At 37.5% G+C, this 16157-nt stretch overlaps 1 protein-coding gene across 1 annotated transcript in view; it reads right to left on the bottom strand.

The window, feature by feature from the left end:
• LOC108537593 (oxidation resistance protein 1-like) overlaps positions 1-15283 on the bottom strand; it is a 111579-nt gene extending 96296 nt beyond the window's left edge. Inside the window, exon 1 of the mRNA XM_017885190.1 lies at positions 15198-15283. Coding sequence (XP_017740679.1) covers positions 15198-15223 — 26 coding nt within the window. The 5' untranslated portion in view covers positions 15224-15283. The remainder of the gene's footprint in view (positions 1-15197) is intronic.
• Positions 15284-16157: the final 874 nt, after the last annotated feature.

Below are 16157 nucleotides of genomic sequence, written 5' to 3'. Positions count from 1 at the left end.
TGCCCGTTTGCTTAAAGCGCAGTATTGGGGTGGGAATTACCCGATTTTCCAGGTGTTGTGTGTCTCAGTTCCCCTGGCTAGGAAAAGGGATTCCCTTCCCCCTTGCGCTTCCCAGGTGAGGCGATGCCTCGCCCTGCTTCAGCTCTCGCTGGTCGGGCTGCAGCAGCTGACCAGCACCGATTTTCCGGCACTCCCCAGTGAGATGACCCCAGTACCTTAGTTGAAAATGCAGAAATCACTGGTCTTTTGTGTCGCTCGCGCTGGGAGTTCAAGAGTGGAGCTCTTCCTATTTGGCCATCTTGCTCCGCCCCCCCAGAAATAATTTAAGTGTACTTATATATATTGTCCCCACTGATCCTTCCTCAAGATATGGTGGGCTGATCATTATTTGTTCCCTTGAACACATGAGAAAAATTGTGGTTCAGATAAGTGAATGCATCTCCCACGGTCACAAAATTAGCAACTATCAGAACCAGGTCTTCTAACTCCTGATGCAGTGCTTTCTGGCAAATGTTTCTGTTTGTTGCACGTTATTAAGAGGGGGAATTTTGTTGACTTTTGAATATATTAATTAGTTTTAGGAAAACAAAATAGATGACGATGCTGAGAAGAGTAGGAAATGTTTTCACCATGATAATGTTTCTGCTGACTGATTCATTCTTCAGCGGCTCTTATTTGACTTTTAAATAGCTTATCCAAGGTCTTGTGTTGCATTTGCTATTCATTCAGAGAAGCAAAGTGTTTTCCCAAAGTGCACTCAGGAATTGAAGAGTATATGAATGGGTAATGATTTAAACAGAGGTGAAAAAACAAACTTACACATTCAGTGCAGACAGAGCAATTAAGAGGAACAACATGATATCTCATTTATACATCTGTGTGCTGCCTAAAGCATAACAATCAGGTAAACCTTGTAACTTTTAAAGGTTAATAAAAACTATTGTAGGAATGTGAATACATAAATCTGGGAAATCTAACTTAATTTCTCTAAATGGTTTTAATTCTACTAAATTATTTGCAGAGGTAGGATTTCCTGGGACAGATTATTATCCTTTTCCATAATTGCTTTAATGTAAGACATACAAAACAGACCAACAGGCAAACAAACAAACAAAAACCAGTCTGCAAGGTCACCCATCATCTTAAACATATGAGAAAAAGAAGACATTAATACAACTGACTAAAATTAAATACAAAATAGAAATAAATCCATTAGTAATCCAAATCCCTTTAAAGTGAGTCAGTGTCCTTTTCTCTAAACATAGTTTCGAAAACACAAGTTCATGTAACATCTTTAGGGGTTTTAATTTGAATGTTTCTTATAGATGATAATGGATAACCTGTGGTATTAGTCACATCTGATTCACACTCATTAATGAGTAATTTCCTTTGGTGCAATAGAAATACTCATTCCTTATATTTTTGTGACACTGCGCATATTATCTGTTCCCATCTGCACAATAATCTGCAGGTGACAGGACAGGTAATATTATTGTCAATTTACAAATAAAGAAACTGAGAATCAACAGGAATCCTGTATTTCCAGGCTTAAAATAGTTTTAAAGGCCATGTATTTAAATTACATACCCAATGCTCGATTCCTCTCCAAAATTATTTTACTTATTTATTTTTATTTTGGAGACAAAGTGTCGCTCTATTGCCCAGGCTGGAGTGCAGTGGCATGATCTCTGCTCACTGCAACCTTCACCTCCTGGGTTCAAGTGATTCTCCTGCCTCAGCCTCCTGAATAGCTGGGATTACAGGTGCACACCACCATGCCCAGTTAATTTTTTTTATTTCTGTAGAGACAAGGCTTCACCATGTTGGCCAGGCTGGTCTCAAACCCCTGACCTCAAGTGATCCACCTGCCCCGACCTCCTAAAGCACTGGGATTATAGGCATGAGCCACTGAGCCTGGCCAATTCCCCTCTAGAAATCTTCTTTTATATTTAAGTACATCTAAGGAAAGAGAGAACTCACCATCTCTCAGGGGAGACTATTCTTACTCTAGCCAGATCTGAATTTGAGAAAAATTTCCTCAGAGTGAGCTCAAATCCATTCCCATAGTCTTAAACCATTAGCTCTAATTTACTTTTGAGGCCATACAGGACAAATCTAACTGCTCTTGGATAAACAGATTCACAAATACGAATGCTTTGCTATTATGTCCCCTTAGTGTTCTTTCCTTCAGGCTAAACATCTGCTTGTTCAGCTCCTCATGTCTTAAATATATAAATATAAAATATATAACTAATATAGATTTTAATTTAATATACACATGTCCATTAACTTACTTGCACTTTATATATAACTAATATATAATTTGGAAATATATCATCCAATTACATGTAATTACACATATATAAAAATAGCTGTAAAACATCCTTTTCATATTAGTCTATGATTTTGGCTTATCCATCAGTCATCTGTCTTAGACCAATGTACATGGCTAGTACATTCTCAGTACAGGGAAGGATTTTGCCTTACAGAAAGTCTTTTCCTTAATGAGACATGTTAAGGAGAACATGCTCAGAACTTTTGAAACATACCATCAGATGGATGCTTATTAACTTACTTCTATAAAATGACAATATTCTACAAATTGTTTCACCAGCAGTGAACCTGGTTTTTCCCAGGCATGAGGCACGGTCACTTTTAGAGACTTTTAAGCCCCTAGCCACCATTAGAGCTGCTTCTGAAACCAAGGCTATAGGTGACCCTATCATTTTACTTGGTACAAATACTTTCAAAGTACCAAGCAATGGCATAGTAGGAAACAGAACACAGGTCTTTATGTCTCATTAGAATCCACCTCATTGTCTTCTGTACAGTCCTCAGATAATTGGAAGCAGAATATAAGGTACTGCGAGTCATGTTTCTCATATATGAAAAGATGAAGGCACTTAATCCTGTGCGTGGAAACTGACAATGGCAGCTTTTAATGGATAGGGCAGACTCCGATGGTGTAATGAAAGTCTTTACAGATATTTCTAGGTTTAAAGAGATTCTCGGTAATCTATTCTTTGGGTAACTGTCAACTTAGAAGTCAGTGACTGAGAGCAATGGTGTTAAAAGTAAATTTAAGGTGAGTTGCAAGTGATAAACTGAAATTCCTAAGGCTAGGACCATCTCTGCCTGGTCAACTATTGCATCTCTTGTACCTAGCACAGTGCTTCCACAAAGCAGGCACTCAGTAAACATTTTATTTTAAAACAAGTAAATGAATTAATCAATAAGCGACTGTGAGGACTTGACAGTCAGCAGTCAACTCTACAGCCAGAGGAAGAGAAATGTATGGATGCTCCATCTCCCCTTGATTGTAGCATATGCTGGCTTGTGGCACCTGATGAAAAATGGGGGTTACCCATGTATTATCTTTCTGACAGCCTTTAGTACAAGGAGTGTCTTTTACGAAATTAGTGAAGAAGCACAGTGTGGCAGTTGATGCAATAGGAAACACCAGAAATTTATAAATGAGGCTGTATCATGACAGACACATTAAGCAAAATGGACAACAGACATACTATGTCCTGGGCTTTTTAAGATTTGGGACTGCCTTCCTTCTAATGAAGAGCTCCTGTGTAGAACAGATAATGGTTAGCTTATTGTAGATGGGGACAGGAAGAGAGAAGATTATTCCTAACCTGTGCCAGAAGCTAGATAGTTAGAAGGAAGTAATTATTTTTTTTTCAGATAAGAGTATGCTAGCCTTATGTATAAAGTAATGTGCTTGTCTTAGCCTGCTTTGTATTGCTATAATGGAACAATACAGAGTGGACATTTAATACAGAAAATTAGCTTATTCCTCACAGTTCTGGAGGCTGGGAAGTCCAGTATCACAGGGCCAGCATCATATGAGGGCCTTCTTACTGTGTCATACCATGGCCATGGCAGAAAGCAGAAGGGGAAGAGAACATAAGAGAGGGCAAGGAAGGGGGCCAAATTCACCCTTTCATCAGGCACCCAATACCGCAATAACTAGCCCACTCCCCAGTAAGAGCATTAATTCTTTAATAAGAGATGATGCAACCACCTCTTACCAGGCCCTATCTTCCAACACTGTTGCCTTGGGGATTAAGTTTCCAACACATGAACTTTGAGGGTATGTTCAAACCACAGAATCCTACCCCAGGCCCCCAAATTGATGTCCTTCTAACAATGCAAAATATATTCATTCCATCCCAACAGTCCCAAAAGTCTTAACGCATTCCAGCATCAACTCAAAAGTCCAAAGTCCAGAGTCTCATCTATATCAGATATGGGAGACTCAAGGCATAATTCATCCTGAGATAAATTTCTCTCTAGCAATGAGCCTGTGAAGTCAGCAAATTACATGCTTCCTAAAAACAATGGTAGGACAGGTATAGGGTATACATTCTCATTTTAAAAGGGAGGAATAGGCAAGAAGAAAGGGCTAACTGGTCCCAAGTAAGTCCAAAACCTAACAGGGAAAACAACATTGCCTGATAGTTCCAGAATTAACCTGGGCATACTGAGGCAGGCATCGGGCTCCCAAGGCCTCAGGCAGTCCCGCCCTGTGGGATTGCTGGGCTCAGTCCACCAAGCAGCTCTCCTGGGTTAGAGTCTCATGCCTCCAGTTCTTCCAGGCTGATGCTGCAAGCTAGTAGCTCTATAGTTCTGAGATCCTGGAAGTAGCCCCACTCTCACAGCTTCACTAGGTATTGCTTTAGCGGGGGCTCTCGGCAATAACTCTATGCCTGTGAGAAATCTCTTCCTGGGCCCCCAGGCTATCCATAACAGTCCTTGAAATCTTGGTGGAGGAAGCCATACTTCCACAGCTCTTGTATTCTTCATGTCTGTAGAATTAGCACCATGTGGACACCCACCATGGTTTACAGCTTCTACCTTCCAGAGCAGCAGGTTGAGCCACACCTGGGCCCAACTGAGCCACAGTTGGGGCAACCAAAGAGCACTGCATCAAAATGCAGGGAACAGAGTCCCATGGCAGACCTGGGCAGCAAATACTGAGCTTTTAAGAGAAGTTCTCTGGAAATCTGGCCCTCAAGTTCCTAGCTTGAGGAAAATCTTTGAGATGCCTTTGGGGTCATTCACCCATTATCCTGATAAATAGAATTTGGCTTCCTTCTATCCATATTAATCTCTTTAGTAAACAGTTGCTTGGTCAGACCCTTAGAATTCTCTCCCGAACATGCTTTTTTATTCTTTATGTGGCCAGTCTGAGAGTTTTCCAAATATTTCTCTTCTTCCTATTTTTAGCTATAAACTCAGTCCTTAAATCATTTCTCTCCACTTGCATTTTACTATAACTAGTTATAAGCAGCTACACAGCTCTGTCACATTTTACTTAAAAATTTTCTTCCACCAGATATCCTAGTTTATTGCTCTTCAGTTCTGTCTTCCATAAAGTCCTCAGGCATGGACACAATTCAGCCAACTTCTTTGCCATATTGTAGAAGGATGGCCTTTCCTTCAGTTCCCAATACCCTGTTCTGCATTTCTAATTGAGAGCTCATCAGAATGGCATTTACTGTCTATATTTCTACCGACATTATGATACCAACCACTTAAATAATCCCTAAGAAGATTTTTGGCTTTTCCTACAGCTCTTGTCTTCTGTGCCTTCATCAGAATTGTCCTTAACGCTCCATTTACAGTAATCTAGCCTTTTCTAGCCTGCTCCTCTGAATTCTTCCAGCCTCTATTGGTTACACAGTTCCAAAGCGGCCTAAACATTTTCAGGTAGCTATTATGGCACAGCCCCACCTCTTAGTACCAATTTTCTGTCTTAGTCTGGCTTTTGTTGCTATAACAGAATAACACAGCCTGGGTAATTTAAAGAGGAAATATTTATTTCTCAAAGTTCTAGAGACTAGAAAGTCCAATATCAAGGTGCCAGCATCTTGTGAGGGCCTTCCTGCTGCATCATCCCATGGCAGAAGGTAGAAGGTAAAGAAAACAGGGCAGGGAAAGGGACAAAATTCATCCTTTTATCAGGAACCTATCCCAAGACAACTAACTAACCCACTTCTGGGACAACAGCATTAATCTTTTAATAAAAGGTGACCTAATCCAAAGTAATTATTTTGCACAACAGTGAATCCCAGTGCCTGGCACAGTGATTGGCACAATGACTGGCACATTGGAGGTATTTATCAAATGTCTTTAACAGATAAGTAGGCATTCAATTAATAAATTCTAGCTTAAGAAGTGGAGAACTACTGAAAATACTGTCTAAAATAATGCCACTCAGATGTCTTAGCCACTTAATTAAAGGTCAATTTGATGATGTGTTTTTATGTACAATGCATATAATACATGCAACTGGAATTTACAGGAAGAACACACACACATACCACACACACAAACACATGCACACACGTTTCTTTATTTGGTCTTCTGGATTCCTGAGTCTCCATTCATCTCTCATTCCTTTGGTTGACATGGGACTTGATGCTTAATTTCATGACCAGTTCAAAGAACAGCTGGGCAGAGGAATTAACAAGGCTCAAAAGGTAATCAAATAGCTGCCAATGTATTGTTATGTTATCAGGGATGGATATTCTATAGGCTATGCAAGCTGCAAAGAAAACATGTAGGTGAAATCGTGATATGGAGAAAAGAAACCCACAATAGCTGCTCATCAAGACAGATTCCATTTGTTTCTTCTTCAAATTACATTGATGGCATTAAATAATTTCCAACATATTTATTTTATCAATAAAAATAAGACAGTGGTGCTAGATGAATCAAATTCCATTATTTGACCATTTTTACAAGTTTTGTGTTTATTTCATAAATAATCCAATGATTTTTTAAGATAAATAATGTTAATTCTGCTTCTGTTGAACATGCTAGAAGCCCAGAAAATCCTTAATAAAAACCTATACAGGAAACAACAACACTATGATACAGTCATATGACTCGATGAATGAATTTGAATTGTCGGAGGAAGCAGGAAAGTGAGTATGGGACAGAAAGACAGTATCTTCGTTCTATTCCTAGCTACATCTTCATCCTCTGGGTGACCTATGATGACTCACATCTCTCTGAGTGCTTGCAGTGACTCAGAATTGTTTTAAGAAGTTCTTTATTTAATTCTATATCATAGATCATTTCCGCTGGAAAGCATACAATACAAAATGATCTATTTTTATTTCTTTCTTCTATCTATTCATAGGAAAAGTTATTAACTTCCTGTATAGATTGAAGTAAAATGTCATTAAGTTTATAGCAATTAATGGTGAAAACTAGTCATAAAATGTTATAGAAAATATTTTTTAGTTTTTGAATTACGTGACTAAACAGCATTGAATTGTACAGCCAAGAAGCAAGAGCTCTGTTGGAATGTTGGTATTAATCTAGGTCCATTTGGAAAACACTAAATATATCTTTCATAGTACTGGGATTCAATGGATCATAATCTAAAAACACAAACTTCCAAACTTCCTTTTCTTTAAGAATTGCTCAGAATCCTGGGAGTCAAAAGAGTCCAAAGGTATGAGTCTGACCCCAGGAAGCTGCATTTCTGTCCAGTATCCCAGGTGACTGATCGGACCAGACAATATTTTCAGCAGCACTGCTCTAGAGGGTCATCACCTGTTCCTTGGTTGGCATCTTTTTGAGAATTATATTATCACCTATAAATAGAATGACTCATGACTAACATTAGGAATTCAGACACAGACTCTTAAACACTCAGTAATGAAATGAGAAGACAGTTTTAAAGGACATGCATTTGACCTTGACTAATGTTTTTATCAACAGACAGTATTTCAACTGAAACTTTACACTTGCTCCTGAAAGTTCTATAATTGCTTTTAGTTTTCTTATTTAGGTTCTGGTCTCTGGGTTGATTTTAGTGTAAAAATTGTGAAGATGTAAATTATCGTTTAACAAATGATTGTTCAATCCTGATGAAATGCACAAAAATATTGGGTTATTGAGTTTTTTATTTGTTTGTTTTGTAAAACATGGGCCTTGGCCAACACAAAACTTAAATATTCTGACAAACTCAAAACAACAAATCCTTTGTTAAATGATGCTTGACCAAGGGCACCAAGTCATACAAAAGCAATAGTATCAGAAGTTCTCCCTGGACAGCTCTGGAACTCTAAATCACTCCATAAGCAAATAAAAGGAAGGAAATATATCAAACTATATTTAATCAAGTTTTATCAAATAATAGCTGTGTGCAAGCAGCAAGGGTACGGATAAAAGTACTATAGTGTTAGTTCTTATCTTTCAACATGCAATTACTAAAAATTGTGAGAAGTATTCAAATAAGCATACACAAAATGCTCAGAGGGTGGCAAGGCAGAAGAGACCCCATCCATCTGGGGAAGTAAGAAAGGCAATTACATTGGAATGAATGCAACAACACAGAGTCAAAAAAGCATCTGCCCCAGTTCACAAAATCTCATAGTTTGGAGTAAAAGTGTGAGGGATTGAGTAGTGGAAAGAGGAAACTGGAAGAGTATGTTGGGGGCAGACTAAAAATAGCATATATTCATTCCATGAATGAGATAATTAATTTCATCAATTCTGAGGTGGACTTTAGTTATTATTATTTTTTAACATTTTAACACCTCCGAAATGAAGATGCCATTGGGTGGGTAGCAGTTTTGATGATGTCACTACTTGTACATGGACATCAAAACTCGCAAAGTAGGTGTCAGCAACTTGAAATAAAATGACTCTTTTTCATTTTATTTATTTATATATACACACACACACACACATACATACACACACACACACACACACACAATTTTTTTTTTTTTTTTTGAGACAGAGTCTCACTCTGTCTCCTAGGCTGGAGTGCAGTGGCGTCATCTTGGCTCACTGCAACTTCCCCTTGCTGGCTTCAAGCGATTCTCCTGTCTCGGCCTCCTGAGTAGCTGGGACTACAGATGCATGCCACCATGCCCGGCTAATTTTTTGTATTTTAGTAGAGATGGGGTTTCACCACGTTGCCCAGGCTGGTCTTGAATTCCTGAGCTCAGGCAACCTGCCCACCTAAAATGACTCTTTTAAGAAATGCTTCAACTCTAACACTCCTGATGAAATGGAGAATGCTGTGTTGAGAAACACAAATATCAATGATTTTCAGGTAGAAAGAGATTCATAAAGGTCAAACTTAAAACGTAAGGTTGTAATAATTACCTTAACCAATATATTTTTTCTTATGTTTCCCTTTTATTTATGCATTAGAGTGACATATAATAAAATCTTTTTTCCTGAAATATAAAATGATTTTCAATAAGAATAAAATAAAAATTCAAAGAATAAGAATGTATTGTGCCTTAGTTTAATTGGCAGATTTTTTTTTCTTAGCAGAACATAAAATAATGGTGTGTTTTCTGATCACCACTGTCTTAGATTTGATGAAATGGGCTATTCAGCCCATGTGCATTGTGCACCTAGGCTATGCCAACTACTATGCCAGATGCTGGGGGGTAATGGTGGGCAAAACATGACAATGTGTCAGATCTTACAATGCTTACAGGCTCAGGTCCTGAATTATGGCTGAAAAGCCTGGACTATGTATTATAATTGGATACCACTGTGAGAGTTTAAGAACAGGAGTGATGTGATCAGATACATTTTGAGGGAAGTTAGCTCTAGCGGGGGCATACGGGAGAGAAGGCAGGACAAGGAACTGGTGGTAGGAGGAATAGTTAGAAAAGTCTTGCAATAGTTTGTGTGAGATATAATGAGGGCCTGAATTAAGGCATGGTCACAGGCAGAGAAAGAAAAAAGAGAATTTAATCAACATGATTCCTACTGCTCATAGTTCATGATCAAAGAAATCCAGCAGACAATTTCAACTGCCTTCACATTGATGGAAATACACTAAAGCATTTGAGAGCTATTCTATCATCAAACATACTTTTCATTTTCAAAGTGGTCCATATACTTTACCTTTGGTTAGCCCAACACTTAGGGCAAGGCACCATGCTAAGCCCAGGGAATACAAAGAAAAGAGTCTTCCCAGGTGAGGGAGAGAAAGAGATCCATGGGTGATGTGATGACACCAATGTGCTTATGTGCAGTAAAACTAACTGGGTGAGTTCAAAGTGCACAGCACCACTGGAGATGGAAAAGATCTCCAAGAGGCAGTCACATCTGACCAGGCACTTGAGGAAGTAGTACAAAGAAGTCATTGGACATTCTTGGACAATGCAAGAAAGGGCATTCTGGGCAGAGGTAAGCTTGTGCAAAAACAAGGAGGTGAGAAAGAGCAGAGCACATTTGGGGCAATTTTCAATATATGGCTATGGCTTAGTACAAGATGCCTGTCAATAGCGGGAGAGGTTTGGGGCAGATAATCCAAAAGGTCTTACATCTTTTAAAATGTTTCAATTTAGTCCTAATATACGACAGACCCACTAAAGGATTGCCTACATTTCATTTTATGTTACTTAAAAAGGCCCTTAAAATGTACTCTAAATTGGATTCCACATAGAAACAATCCTGGAAAGAATTTTCAACGAGTTTCAAAATAAACAACAAAAGCAAAGGATGAGATTTCAAATGTGACCCTAGTTTAAAGATGCAATTAATTTGAAATGTTCTCACAAAGTACAATTCCAGGAGCAGTAAATTGGTGACCAAGTTAAACTTTTGTTTCTTTAAAAGTCCAATATCAAGTAGAATGGGTGGCCCTATTTTCAGAATTATTCCATGAGGCACTTTGATGTAACAGAAAGAAAAGGTATCCATAGATACAGTGTTGTTAGTGGTGATTGTTACTTTTTGGTAAAGATAACAAGAAATGATAACAATTTTCCTGTTAATAAACTTACTCTATTTCCTAAGCCATGAATATTTTTAAAGAATTTTAATATTATATATGAATATTTGGAATATATATGTGGTTAATGGTTATTTTAACAAACATTTTGGTTTGCTGAAATTTTTATAGGTTAAATTAAAAGATAGTGCTGTCTTTAAGTTCAGACTTACATGGATTTCACAGATTTAAGAAAATGCAATGGAATAAAAAATTCAGCTAATATCACGTTTCTCTTTTGGATATTTGTGGAGTTCAGTATCCATCTTGTATCATATTTAATGTACCACTGAAGAATTAACCACTTCTTTGTTCTGAGTCTGTAATTACACATGAGCTTACCAGACAGAAACCAAATGCAGATGGAGTTAGGAGCTAGACTATGGTCCATGTGTCCCGCATACAATATGTCGGCTAGCCTATGGAACCCCAAACTTAGCACACAGTGGACATTTAGTCAAATATGCCCCCATTCCCCAAATCATCTCACGTTCTCATGTTTTTAACTTCCTACTGTTTGAGCAGTAGTAGCAGCCTTCCTGCTGTTACATCATATTTGTTTTTCAGCGTGTACCTCTCAGTCTCACCACTAACCTGTAAAATTCTGGAGAGCAGGAATCATGTTTTATTCACTTTTGAACATTCTTATTTTTAAAAAGCCAAGGGACATGCAAAAAGTAAAAGCTAAAGAAATGTATGTTGAACCAAATTGGAAATACATGCACAATACTTAAAACTTCTATTGCTAATCTCAACAGAGACGAGTGTTTCTAGAAAACAATCGAAATTTTATACTATATCAAGTGACGTAATGCCTCTGTCTCTGTGCTATTTTAAAATCATAATGTTTTCAACCAGCATACTTCAGCATAATCAAAACTAATATTTGAAAGAAAAAAAGAAAATTTCCTGTTTTCTGAATTAAAACAATCGTTACATAAATTGAAACTGAACTGACTTTCAAGTGTATGATTATGTGCATACAAAATTGCTTAAAATGGCAAAGCTAAAAGAACACATCCTTAACTCTATTCTGATCCATGTATGAGAATGAAAACTATAATGTATTCTACAGATAACTATTTTGTTTCTAAATGGGCAGAATTCATCTGTATAAATAAAACATATATAAGAGCCAGTATATATGCTTGTAAGATTTCTAATTGCAATGATAATAAGCCAAACTGTTTGCAAATATCACACACTCAGATGTGGCCCTTGATTCCAGGTAGTCTAGAAAGGAACGTTCAGAGTATCAACATGAAAACTCACATGCTCAGGTGACTGCCTTCTTGTCCTCACCTCAAGAGCATATTGTTTTACACTAAACCCTGAGGGAATGAGCACAATTTCCTTTAGACATTAGAATATTTGTTTCAGACACTGGAGCTGTGAAGAGAGTCAGGCTCAACATCTCTAGCCTTGAAAAGTTCTATAGGAGTGCAAAGAATGTGTTATATCCTTTCTCGGTTCCCAATTTGCAGTGAGAATTTCACTGAATATCACAGTTTGCAGCTTTACAGAATACTACCAGATTAGCAAATTTGCTTCAGTTCTAGATGCAAGAAAAGTTAGGGAAATGAGTAGATAAGCTGTTTGTTCTTAAGAAATAAGAAAATTAGGAATTACTTTTCTGAGGTGCACAGGCAAATTATCAATCGGTGTCAAAACTTTGCTTTGCCTTAAAACTAAAACTAAAGAAACAAACAAACAAAACACTCTTTCAGAGCTCTATAAAATGAAAATATAAGAGCATTTAAGGAATCATACTCCTATGCTCAAGAGATACTTAAGTGGCTTGAAAACGTCTGCTCTGTTTTACTTGGAATGCTAGTTGGCACTACAAGAAGTTTGGGACTGGCAGTTTGTTGTGGATGGTGCACTGCTGCTGCATCAGCCAAGAAGAGCAGACTCTTAGGGAGAACGTCCTAGGTGATGTGTTGATGTCAGAGCTGCCTCTCTTTTCCTGCTTCTTATTTTGATTGCTTTTGCTTTTCCTTTTCAAACCATAATTTAGAACAGCAATAATTTAGTGTTTTTTTCCCCTTCCAACAACAAAATTTAATATTAAATGTACCAAATTCCTTCCACTTTGCTACAAAGAATCTAAACTGAAAACACTACACGGACAAACATGAAAAGATTCACCACATTCTTTCAGGGGATATGGAGTGATTTAGGAAATGTGTACTTGGGAGGTAGCCAGGCATAATTTTGATCTTTTAATCACTAAGCAATTGCAGTGTTATGAGGAACGTCTTCATAATCAGACCTTAGCTTTGGTAAAAGCACCTGGCTCATTTCACTGTTTCTGTCAGGTGTCTATTTAAAACACTCAGGGAATCGACCACTCTCTTATTTGAACATCCATCATTGCATGAATAAATTATGGTTCATTCATCACATGAAAATTATGCACCAATGCAAAGCTCAGCTTCAACTCTATTGGCCTGGAGTAAGCACTATGATATACGACTTGATGAAATATCAAGTTTCAGAGTAATGTTTATATTTTTATTTTTGTTTAAAAGTGTGCATGCCTGTGAGAGAGCATACACGTGATAAGCATGAAGAAAAATGTGAACGTGCTCTCCATGCCCAGAGAGTAGGATTAGAAAGGGGATGTGGCCCCTACTGACTCCAAGGGACAGCAAAAAAAAAAATTAAAAGAAAAAAAAGTAAAACAAATCCTCTTAATGTGGCATCATTAAGATTTTCTTTTATTTGTATTAATATGCACATATTTTGTAATGTGAACATCTAATGAAGGAAATGTAAAAGGAATTTTAAACAAGAAATTTGGGATTGGATTTAACTTTTAAGAAATCTATTACCAAGCGTCTGTGGACTCTACCATCATCATTTACTAGCTGGTTGACCTGGATAATTTGCTTTCTCTTTTCTTACCTCAGTATGCTACCAGTTACGATGGGAACTATAACAATACAAACTTTGCAGGAGTGGTTGTGATGATGCCATTAATACAGGCAAAGCATACAGAATAGGGTGTAGCCTACATTCAACAATAGCTTTGGCTTTGAGTAGAAGTGGTGTTGTATCTGGGACTACTTCTCGAGAAATAACTTGCTAAGGTTTCTGGTAACTCTATTGGTTTTGTGACTAAACCATATTCTATGTAGCTAGCTGCATTTGGCTCAGAGCTATGGATGGCTTTCCTTGTTTAAATATTGATGGAAGAGAGGCAAGAAGAACTGCAAGATTTTTTCTTAAAATTAAACGAAGAGTCAAAAGTGAGCAGAGGGGTAACATCAGCTAAGGCAGATTAATTCTTAACAAGGCAATTTCAACCCCTAAAATATGTCAGGCAAAATTTATATTTGTTAAATTAAGTTTCCAGATAATTGTTGTTTTCTGGCTTCCAAGATGCAAATTCATGATCAGCTATAAATGTCAAGCCAGGCAGAAGAGGGTGCTAATTAAGTAATCTGGTTAAGTACTCAACTTTCAAACATAGTGTTTTTCTCACCTGCCCACCTATAAACTTCATACCAGAGAACAAAATAGCTTTAATTATATAAGAGCATAACATAATCTTGAAATTTAAATGATGTTAACAATATCAATGATGTTATCTATGTCTGACAGAAATAATGAAAAAGAAAATGCATTCTTACAGTCAGGAATAATGAGAATTAATGAGTAAAGGTAGTTGCTTCTGGGAGCAGGAGATTTCTGCACTTTTGTTTTAACTGATGTTCTAAAAAGAGCACCTGGTCATCTACCAAGGCCAGTGAGGCCTATCCCTGTAATGAAGTCTATGCCGGTAACAACTGAAAAGCAAGAATTTCCAATAATTATTTTTTGTTGTTAGACCTATGGTATTATTAGTTTAAAATATTAAGTGGTTGAAACTATTATTCACAGAATAATGTAGACAACGTTTTTCATGATTCTGTTTTTTTCAAGTAATTTTAGATTATTTTAAATAATATATTTAAGCTGAATACAACATACTAAAATATATAAGTGCTTAATATATTTTAATTGAGAATACAAATTATGATTGTCTCCCTATGCCATTTAAAACCGCTTAAACCAAACAATAAAACTGTGGTCATAAATGATAGGTGGTGCCAAGTTGAAATCAGTAAAAACAGCATTTGAAAATACGAATAACTATGACTTTGAAATGGATCGTATGCAATGAATACCGCACAGCAAACATATCAGAAGGGTTTTCCCTTTCTTTAGTACCTATGTCTTTGGCAGTCTGCCTTGTTCACGGACCCACTTCGCCAGGAACCAAATGGCAACAGAAATCCATCTGTTTGGTCCCATAAACACAAAGATTTGATTTCTCACTTGCACAGAAATCAGAGAGCTATTTTATAATGGAATTAGGAAACGTTTTCTTCATAACACAGGAAGTAACAACAGATGGAGGCTGATAGATCCCACCTACCCTGGGCTGTTTTTGTCCTTCGTCATTTCTGTGCAGGCAGGCAGGCAGGCAACCTTATATCTGTGTGGGAGCCGGGGCGGATCTGATCAGAGTTCTGTTACCTGTGAGCCCCGTACTAGATGTCTCGCTAGCTCCACCCACTACCTCCACCAGGAGCCCGGCTATTGGGGGGTGGTGCTAGTATCAGACCAACATCTAAGGCAAAAAGAGACCCAAATCCCACATAGCAAGCTGTTATCACCCAAAGAATATGCCGTTTGGTGTGTACAACGAAGGGAGGTACTAAATACGATGACTCTTCAGACATGTATGTGAGAAAGATCTTCTGGAAGTTTATTTTTCTTTGGGTGCTACGAGGAAAACACAGAAGCGATTTAGAGATAGTACCCATATCAGAGTTTTAACCAAGGAACACAAGAATATTGATATTGACACTGCTATCACTGTAATTCTTTGTGTTCTTACAATGTGCTGGCATTATGGTAAGTGATTTAAATGCATGACTTCGTTAATCTCACAGTGGACTCTAAGGGAGGTGCTATTCGTATTTCCATCGAACAGAATAACAATAGAAAATTACCAAGGTTTAGGAACTTGCCTAAGGTTAGGTAGCTAGTAAGTGGCAGAGATGAGATTTGAATTTTGTCCTGTAAGAACCCAGACACTGACTTATTGAGTGCTTTACCCTACTTCCCTCCCCTTCACACATTGCTTTCAGGAGATCCCTTTATATTACCAGACCATTTTCCCTTTATATTAAAAGAAAAATCAGATAAGGTAAATTAATGATTTCTTGTGAAGGATTCTACTAGCGATAAGCCTCAGTCACCAAAAGTCAAATTAATACCCTCAAAAATTTAAGATGTCCTCAAAGTAACGTTTGACTTTTAATTTGTTTTAGAAATAAGAGATGTGTATGATGATACACAAATTTGTAAACGTGGTCTTCAGCTATAAATT

This window comes from Rhinopithecus bieti, unplaced genomic scaffold, assembly GCF_001698545.2.
Source record: "Rhinopithecus bieti isolate Rb0 unplaced genomic scaffold, ASM169854v2 scaffold_13352, whole genome shotgun sequence".
In the NCBI taxonomy this organism is placed as follows: Eukaryota; Metazoa; Chordata; class Mammalia; order Primates; family Cercopithecidae; genus Rhinopithecus; species Rhinopithecus bieti.
This window is presented reverse-complemented; position numbering and strand designations above follow the sequence as displayed.